Genomic DNA, 10,418 nt, shown 5'->3' on the forward strand with positions numbered 1-10,418 from the left:
GCATGAAACCTACTTAAAAGCATAGGTTCGATGCTGGGTTGGCAGCCGCTGGCCGAAACACTATGGTTTCGGGTCAATCCGGTACGTTAGAACCCGCTGCCGTGGGATTGAGTCAGTTGAGTGGAATAGGCTTGTGCTATCTGCTGTGTTTGCAGCTGCTCGACATCCAGATTCCGTCCTGTGTTAGATCGCACTTTTGCCGCAACATTAAGACGAGTGTTTATCTTTGCTGCTTCTGTTTATAATATATGTTAGTGAAATTTTTCCTAAGCTGCAGGATTGGTCCAACTTATTTATTTAAGGGTGATAGTCGTTATGCAGTCTCAGGTTGATTTAGTGATGGTGGAGCTGCTTATTTGGATTACTGACAATAAGCTTAAAGTTCATCCCTCTAAAAGTAGAGCTCTTCTGTTAGCATTAAATACGCAGGTGCATCTATTGAGTATGTGGATGAGCTTGAGTTTTTAAATGTTATCCTGGACAATAAAATTACATTCAGACAGCATATAAACCGTGTAGTGTCAAGAGTGAATTGGTCTCTAAGATCCCTTTAGGGAGAGGTTAGTAAAAGCTCTTGTTATGCCGCCAATGGTATATTGCGTCGAAATCTATTCGGGTATAACACAGACTAACTTAAACCTATTGCGTTTATGTTTCGACAGCGCCGTTCACCTTTTGCTTTTGCGGATGATCTCCAACTGTTATTTAATGGTGATAGTCGTTATGCAGTCTCAGGTTGATTTAGTGATGGTGGAGCTGCTTAGTAGTGGAGCTGCTAGTTAGTAAAAGCTCTTGTTATGCCGCCAATGGTGTATTGCGTCGAAATCTATTCGGGTACAACACAGACTAACTTAAACCTATTGCGTTTATGTTTCAACAGGGCCGTACGTTTTATTTATAATGTGAACATCAGAAGGCATATTTCTCCCTATGTGCACAAATTTCTGGGTTACTCTTTTTCTTCTTTTATAAATTGTCGCTTGCTCCTGTTCTGTATAATGTAGTGGTTTCACAGTTCATTTAATGGACTTGACATTTCAGGTTAGGGTAGCTCGTTCATATAATTCTTGCCTCCTGCTTTGAGAAATTTCGGTTTTTCGTACTCAGAATTCTAGCAAGTTGTTTCGCCAATTTCAATAAATGCCTTTTAGCTAAAATTCTTGAATTCCTCCTAAATTGAACAATCTGACAGTTATTAATGATTGTTATTTGTTTTTTATTTTTTCTTTATTTAAGATGCGCTTAATTAATGAATCATATAATAATACTGTCCATAATTAGTTTACTTTAATGGAGCAGTTGTCATTGCGTCGCTTATAACATGTAACTTAGTTGTTTTTAGCATTTAATCTGCTAATATGTAATACAATGTTCGTGGGGTAGTTTATTCTTATTTAGGTTGTTGCATACTGTAATTTATGTCAAATGGGCGTGAAGGCCTCCGATTGCATGTGAAATAAATAAAATGAAATCGTCCGAGTCGATGTTCGCTCCTCGAATCAATCGGATATCTAACACACTGGACGAGTGTCTTCCGTCTATCACAACATGATCAATCTGGTTTCTTGTTTTCCCATCTGGAGATATCCACGTGGCCTTGTGGCCATGTTTTTTGCTGCTTCAAAATCGATCAGCCTCATTCCGTTGTCGGATGTTATATCATGAAGGCTGAACTTTCAGACCGTGGGACCAAATATATTTTTCCTTCCAATTTTAGCATTAAAATCTCCTAGAACAATCTTAAGGTCATGGCCAGGGCAGCGGTCATATCCTCTCTCTATGCACTCTTAGAATATATCCTTGGTCTAATCATTTTTCCCTTCGGTCAGAGCATGGCGCAGATGAGACTTATGCTAAAAAACTTTGCTTTGTACCGATTTACATTAGGCTAGTTTACTTGCGGCAATTTTTCTCGTTCCTTTTTGTGTCATGTTTTGTTTTCAAAACAATGAAAATAATGTCATATATTTTTTTTTTATTTATTCTTTTTATTTGCAATCTATTTAGAAGAAACATTCAGCAAATTTAATAATTACTACAATATAACAGAATTGTTAAACCCCAGCGGATTTAACAATAAATACATATTACAATTTTAATCTCAGATTACATATTTTATTAAACTCATTAAATAAATGGGAGGTCTAAAACTGTCTTCGTCTTAGTCTTCTAATTTCATCTGTGTCATCCAATAGATTAATTGATAAGACGTTCGAATGGTTACTTAATCTGTTACGATACGTAGTACTAATTTTTTTTAATTTCATCTGTAATTTTATTTATGTTTATGAGTCGCGTTATTATTAAGAAACCAAGCAGCACCCGTAATCAATCTAAGCGTCTTTGACTGATATCGTTGAAGTATCTCAATATCAGAATTGCTGGCTGTTCCCCATAGTTGTACTCCGTATGTCCAAATAGGCTTAAGAATGGTTTTATGCAGTAGTAATTTGTTATTCAGGTTTAGTTTTGATTTTGGACCAAGAAGCCAGAACATTCTTTTAGTCTTCAGGTCTAGTTGCTGTCACTTATATGTTATATGATGTTCCCAGTTAAGATTTCTATGAAGGTGCAGACCGAGATATTTAACACAATCCGCAGAAGGAATTGTAAGTCCATTCAATTTTGGAGAAGGACAGTTTCCTTTCCTTAACATGCACAGATTTTTCAGTATTGACTCCAATATTCCAGTTATTAAACCATTCCTCGATATCATTCAGATGTGTTTGGAGTAAGTCAGTAGCTGAAGAAGGATCATCGTTAACAGCAAGAACGGCAGTATCATCTGAATAAGTAGCAATCATAGTCTCATTTCTTACGGGCATATCTGCTGTATAAAGCGTTGATAAAACAGGACCTAAAACACTACCTTGTAGCACACCAGCTTTAATGACGCCAAAATTAGATTCTTTATCATTGATGTGTACATAAAATGTTCTTCCATTCAGATATGAATTTTAGAATAAATAAAAAGGAGCAGGTAATAACATTTTTAGTTTATATAACAAGCCTTGATGCCAAACCCTATAAAACGCCCGTTTGACATCCAGAAAGTCTGCAGAACAGAACTGCTTATATTCCAAACAATCTCTTATAACCTTCACCAGTCTATGACACTGCTCAGGTGTTCCGTGATTTTCTCTGAATCCAAACTGATGATCTGGCATAACATTTATATTATTTAAAATCGGAAAAAGTCGCTTTCGAAACAATTTTTCGAACAGTTTAGAAAATATGGACAATAAACCGATGATAACAGGTTTTCCAGGTTTTGGAATCATAATTATTTAGCACATTTCCGTTGCACTGGAAAATGGGACAGCCTCATAATAGAATTATAAATTGTTGTTAGGAATACCAAACCCTTCTTTGGAAGCAATCTTATGACTTTGTGATCAACTAAGTCTGACTCTGGTGTTTTTTTCTTTACATTTTTAATTTCCTTACAAACTTCACTAAACGTAAAATGTTTAATAGGGCGACTCATTTGGCTTGGAACATCCAAAAAATCGGAAATTAATTTATTTTGTTGGGGACTACATAAATCAAAAGGTGTAAAGGAATTCTCCAAGTGGCCTTTAAACGCCTCAGCTTTATCTTTGTTTGATCTACACCAATTTCCATTTGAATGTTTTATAGGCACATTTCTCTTTTGATGTCTCTTAAGATGTTTTGTTGCTCTCCAAAAACTGTGCTCGTTACTTTCATCTGGTCTTAAATTACTTAAGAAGCTTCCAATTGATTGATTTTTGTAGTCACTTAGATTTGAAGCTCTGTTTAAATTTGTTTTGTCCATTGGGTGTCTCGAATTTTGCCAAATTCTGCGCAATCGTCTCTTTTCTCTTATCATTGATCGTATTTCAGTCGTAACATAAAAGTTTGTGGAATTTAAATCAATTTTATCGGTAGTGTATAGATTTGTAGCATTATGTATGACTTGTGTTAAATGTTCTACAGCATTTTCCAAATGCTTTCCGGATTTAATCGGGATATTTAAATTTAGCTGTTGTTCAATGTGATTTTGTACCATAGGTATGTAATTAATGTTTTATTTTTACGTTTATGAATATTTCTTGTACTTAAGTTAAGAATAATTGGACTGTGATCTGAGTCTAAGTCATAACATGCGTTTATACTTAGCATTGACTGGCATATTCCTGAGTAAATGAAAAAATCTATTAGATCGGGAATTTTATTTGGGTCTGCAGGCCAATATGTAGGACTACCAGTTGACAAAACTTCGTAATGATTTAAAGCGATGCATTTATACAGTTCTCTTCCTTTGGGGGTTGATAGCCGAGATCCCCACCAAGTATGTTTGGCATTGAAATCGCCACCGACTATGAATTTGTTTCCAAGATTTTTGAAGAAATTTTCATATTGTATACATTTTACATTAAATCGAGGAGGAAGATGAACGGAGTAAATAGATACTTTTGAATTTTCGCATATTATATTAACACCAGCTGCCTGCATAGAAGATTCTAAGATTGGCTCCGCTTCTTCGTATATAGTTTTAGATTTAATAATTATAGCTGCACCTCCATGGGCTCGGTTATCAGGATGATTCGCTGTTATAATGTCATAATCTTTTATTCTGAAGTATGATTTGCTTGTAAAATGAGTTTCAGAAATAAGTAGAATATCTAAGAAATTTTTATGAAGAAATAATTCTATTTCATTTCTATGATTTGAAATGCCGTTGGCATTCCACTCAGCAATAATCAAATCTACTTGCATAATTTTGACATTAGCAATGTCATCATATTCATTTAAGAATTTGTCATTTCTATTTGTTTTGTTAGCAAAGATTCTATCTTGCTTAACAAATTTATTTATCCCTTGCTTTGACCTTTTACGGCTTGGGAATATGACCCAAAGTTATCTGAAGTCTGGTTGGGCATGGTGTTATCTTCATAAGCAGTTTCGTTACGTTTAGAATACATGGGAGAAGACTTCTTTTGAACCAGTTTTTGGTAAATCGGGCATCCTTTGTAACTAGCGGTATGGGTGTTCAAGCAGTGCAAACATTTAGGTGCGGTATTTTCTGGTTTATTACATTCTAATGTGGGATGATCTAAACCACACTTAACGCACCTAAAATTTTTACGGCAGTATGATTTTGTTTGTCCAAATTCTTGACATCTAAAACATGGCACTAAGTCGTCAAATGTTCTTGGGGATTCAATTGGTGAATTTTGTAGAAGACTCTTTTCTGTGTAAATAGAGTCAGGTAGATTTCTTTTAATGCATGTGGTCTAAGAATCTATGTTTAAAAATAACCAACTGCCTGTCATAAATAATGGAACAAATGTCGTGCCCAAAATAGTAAAGATAAGAAAGGGTCTATAATAAATGTATTTTCCATTACCAACGCAACGTGTGTGTGCATGATGTATTTATAGACACAGCGTGCATTTCTAATGTGCGTGTAAACCAAATGTATGTGTATGTGTGTTATTGTTAGATTATAAGATTTAGGTTTAAATATTTTGTAGGAAATAAAGAGTCTCTCTAAAACCATCAAACAGACAACATCAGCCCGCGTGTTTTCTTTTCTTGGGTTTTTTCCTTAGTTTTTCTTGGGCTACATTTTTAGTGATGAGGTTGAGGAGTCGACCTCATCATTTTGGTGACCCCACAGTGATTGTTTCGTGTATAGTAAAGACACGAGATAGTTTCACGTGTAGTATAGAGACGCGATAGGCGCGTAGTGGAAAATAACTCGTTAGGTCTATCCGTGTTTAGTGTAGTGACGTGGTAGGCTCACATTTAAAAAAAAAAGAAAAGTGCTGTAGTCTATCCGTAAGTTAGTAGCGGAATAAGCGCGTAGTAAAAAGTTACTGCGTTGGATTTATCCGCTATTTTAGTGACGTGATAGGCGCGTAGGTTAAAAAGATACCTCGTTAGTTTATCCGTCTGCTAAGTTAAAGGGCGCACAGTCGAAGAAAAGACTGTGTTAGGCCAATCAATAGTGTTAGTGACACGTAGTGAAACGAAGAAAAGTGACTACGTTAGGTTTCTAACATGTGTATCTAAGAAACACAAAAAAGTTAAATTTGTTTTCTTCAAGCGCACAATATATTATTTCGTCAAGATGAATTTTGGAGAATTCATTCAACATCAAAAGATGTTGGGCGAATATATTGTGTCGCTATATTTAGAAATGAGCAAAATTGCTCAAATAAGTGTAGTAAGAGAAACTAGGGAAAAGTGTTCAAAAATGGTTAGTTCTTTCACGGAAGCAAGAAAGGATTTTTTAGGTAACGAAAGGGAGCTCCGACGTATGGAAAAAGTACCATACGATCATTGCATATTCGTTGTGGGAATGCAATATGCGGTAAAAAGAATAGAGGAAGGCATGGAAGCTATGGGTTTGTTTGTGCCCATAGAAGTGCCACGTCTAGATAATGTAGATTTTATAGCTGAGGTGAACAGCTTAAGTTCATCGGAACAGTTTGGAAAGAAATCCGTACTGCTCCATACAGACCCGCCAAATATTAGGGAAACAATTAACTTAGTAGATGCCTCTTTTGAGTTTTTGGGGGAGATTAGGAGTGCGCTTTTCTCAAGAACAGAAAATTTCGAAAAAAGTTATCAGTCATTATCGTCACATTACGTGCGATATTTAGAGGTAGTAGGGAAAGAGGATGACTACACAAGTCATTACCATTTTTTTAAAGATTTGTGACCACTTAGTGCGAAGTGGGAGCATTTCAAGAATAGCACCAAAAAAGGTGAACATAAATAATGATGTACAGTTTTCAGATAGAGTAGGGTCTACACAGGAAGTTGTTAGGGACTCGGAAACTACGGAAACTCAGAATGAAAACGTTCGCGTTGATGTTTCGCGGAAATTAAAGATTGAAGTCAACCAACTGCGTGAGAAAAATGAGCAGTTGAAGGCCAGATTGGAGCAACGAACCACGTGCTGGCAAATTGCTGAGAAGAAGGCTCGTATGTACGAGTCACGAGCTGCTGACCTTAACGCCAAATACGATGCTGTGAATGCTTATACCAAGGAAGCCGGTGATGAACTCTGTGAGGTGCATGCAGAATTGGTGCTTCTACGCAAACAAATGAAAGAGGCTCATAAACGTTTGCAAGATGAAGCACGGGCACGTATTGAGTTGGAAGGCAACATACAACGTCTACGTTACGAACTGACCTTGAAGGAAAAATTCCATTCAGAAGAAATTAATGAATTACGCACTGGTCTCTCTAAACAATATGAGACCAAATTACAACAGTCGCTGCAAGAGTTGCGTGAACAACACGTAGGAGTAATGCGCAAAATGGAAACTGTATACAAACAAGAGAATAACAATCTTCAAGCAGCAGCCAATCGTGAGTCCGTTGTAGCTTCAAGTGCTATAGAAGAATTACGTGCCACTCGTACACGTATTGGGAGCCTGAATAATCGCATTATTAAGTTGGAATCTACAAATGCTGCATTGAATGGCCGAAATTGTGATTTGGAAAAATTGCTCGCCAATGAACGAAGACGCCATGCTTCTGATATTGCCAAGGTGGAAGCCGAATTGCAGCGGTGCCGTGATGAAATGACACAACAACTGCACGAATATCAAGATCCAATGGATATCAAGGATTCATTGGATTTCGAAGTTGCTGCCTACAAGAAACTAGTGTGTGGCAGTGAAAAGGATGACATCGGCATTTCTGAATGTGAAGCGAAGGCCAAATTTTTGAAGGTGCCGAATATAGGTACCCATGAAGTGCAAGTCGACGGCAGGCGGTTTAAATATAAAATTGCTCCCGTGTCTAAATGGTATGTATCGAGTGCAACACATGAAGAAGAAGTTGCTGGTGCCGATCATATAAGGCGTACAATTATACGTCATGTGTCAAGTCAATATATTGACGATGAAAGGTTTAGTGGCGAGAAATATCCTCTACGAAGAAAATGGATATACCACGTGTTTAAGCAATGGAAAAGAAGTCCTCATCCTAGCTGGTTGCTGAAGGTGTTGGGTGCCATCACCTAGAATTAAGTTATAATAATTGTTTGCATTCATATTATTAGTTTTAGAATCTAAGTAATGCCTTCAGCAGTTACAAAATGAAATGTAATTGTAATATTACTAAAAAATAAAATTGTTTGTAAAAGATAAGATTCTAATACATACAATTGTTAAAAGATTAGAATCTTTTAAGGCGGGGAGAAAGTTGAATTTTGTAGAAGACTCTTTTCTGTGTAAATAGAGTCAGGTAGATTTCTTTTAATGCATGTGGTCTAAGAATCTATGTTTAAAAATAACCAACTGCCTGTCATAAATAATGGAACAAATGTCGTGCCCAAAATAGTAAAGATAAGAAAGGGTCTATAATAAATGTATTTTCCATTACCAACGCAACGTGTGTGTGCATGATGTATTTATAGACACAGCGTGCATTTCTAATGTGCGTGTAAACCAAATGTATGTGTATGTGTGTTATTGTTAGATTATAAGATTTAGGTTTAAATATTTTGTAGGAAATAAAGAGTCTCTCTAAAACCATCAAACAGACAACATCAGCCCGCGTGTTTTCTTTTCTTGGGTTTTTTCCTTAGTTTTTCTTGGGCTACATTTTTAGTGATGAGGTTGAGGAGTCGACCTCATCACAATAGTAACAATGTTATTGAATATACCAGTAATATTATAAATCCCTTTATTGTTACTTTTGGGGTCCAAATCAACGAAGAACATGGGTAAAGGCTCCTTGGTTTTTCTGCTAATTATGTTACGTACGCTCCTTACATCGTGACCCTTGCTCATTAAAAAGGCTTTTATATCCGATACATCGGTGGTGTGAATTGTTGGTGGTGAAATTGTTGTTAACGAAATATTGCCATTTTAAGACTGAATGTCAAGTATGAAAAATATAAAAGGACTTGCCTGAAAATTGGTGGTACGAGAAAATTTTTCCATTTCCATTACTCTTACGTGTCTCAGTGCGGGTGTCGTCAACTTTAGAGGGGGTTGTTTCACTTCTTTTTCTTTGTTTTTTCACAGTAGGAGTGAGTTACTAGCCCAACGCCCAACCCATGTTTTTAACGTTCTTATGGGTGAACGCGCGGCACATGTTAGCTCTTTACATTTAACGGATGTTAATGGCAGCTCCCCAGGTGAAACCACGGGGAGGTCAGTGTCCACTTAAGATGGAAGAGGGCGAAGATTAAACCTGGGCTTTGCCATATTAAAGCCGGTCAAGTCCTTTACTTGGTATCATTCATTGCCTACGTTTAGGTTAGGGAGTGGAAATCCATAGGCTTCGATAGTTCGATAGCTCAGTTACCGTATAATAAGCAGTGGAGGGAGAAAAGAACAAGAGAAATAAAAACAACCAATATTTATTCTTAACTAGAAGACCCGAGTCCGCGTTTCTGCCCGTCGAATTGATTATACTTAACAGTTCGGAAATAGGTATTTTCTACCACATTTCTTCGGGTCCACCGTCAAACCGAGTTATTCATTGAGGCTTTAAAATTTATCAACAGATTTTGTCTGTAACCTTTCTTTTCTCTTACGGACTTTGTCGGATTTTTTCGCCCGTTGATGCTGGTAAGGATTTATTAACGCCCTTGTCCCCTATCTTTATCAAAAGCAATCTAATTAGAAATGTTAAAAATAGTAAGTCGAATTCTCCATCTTATTGAGACTTATATGTTTTTAGTTTTTCATGGCTGATGAACCATTGAATTTCACCGTTAAAGTAAATCTGTAAAAAGATCGTTTTTCTTAATATGGAAGAAACCGTGCCACCTTCAAAATTCGTGCCTACATGTACCACCGCAAATTCTACAAAAACTTCATGAAATTGGTTCTTTAGTTTTCGAGATATAACATTCCTTAAAACTGCCCGTGGTCGGGACTTAGGGCACCAAGAACGAAAATTCGAGGGGGGTGGGGGTGGCGCAACAACCGTTGTCTCGAAAATTAATTTGCAAGCCGATGCATTCATTCAATATAGCGATTATAAATAGGCCTTCGAAATTCATCAACAAATACATAGCATTTTAGACCATGGGATATTCCTGAACATATTCTGAAAATTTCATGAAATTAAGTTCAGTAGTTTTGAAAAAAATATGTATTGAAAAGAGTGGACGTGGTCATCCGTTTTTAAGATATAACATATTTAAAAAAAGTGGGCGTGGTCCGGTATTTTGGATCCAAATATGTACCCAAGGTCGGAGACACAACCCCATTGTCTCCCAAAATTAATGCTGAAAGCGATATAATGATTAGTTTGGCATATACGTATGGCGTTTAAAAGAAATGGGCGTTTTCAATTCTTTGGAGGCACAACCACAATTGCCTCGCAAATTAATTTCCAAACCGATACATTCGTATTTATTGTAAATATAGCATTTAGAATTCAACTGTACATTCCCTGACAATTTCAGGAAAATCAGT

The 10,418-nt window shown here is 36.5% G+C and overlaps 1 protein-coding gene across 1 annotated transcript; it reads left to right on the forward strand.

Moving 5' to 3' along the window:
* The first annotated feature begins 3,254 nt into the window (after positions 1-3,254).
* Positions 3,255-8,536, forward strand: LOC141394371 (lamin-C-like). Its single transcript, XM_073968638.1, has 2 exons — positions 3,255-5,656; positions 6,769-8,536. Exons 1-2 carry the CDS (start codon positions 5,602-5,604, stop codon positions 8,004-8,006), a joined length of 1,293 nt encoding a protein of 430 aa, XP_073824739.1. The 5' UTR covers positions 3,255-5,601; the 3' UTR covers positions 8,007-8,536.
* The last annotated feature ends 1,882 nt before the right edge of the window (positions 8,537-10,418 follow it).

Source organism: Musca autumnalis, unplaced genomic scaffold, assembly GCF_047663935.1.
Source record: "Musca autumnalis isolate F117 unplaced genomic scaffold, ASM4766393v1 scaffold_2, whole genome shotgun sequence".
Taxonomy (NCBI): Eukaryota; Metazoa; Arthropoda; class Insecta; order Diptera; family Muscidae; genus Musca; species Musca autumnalis.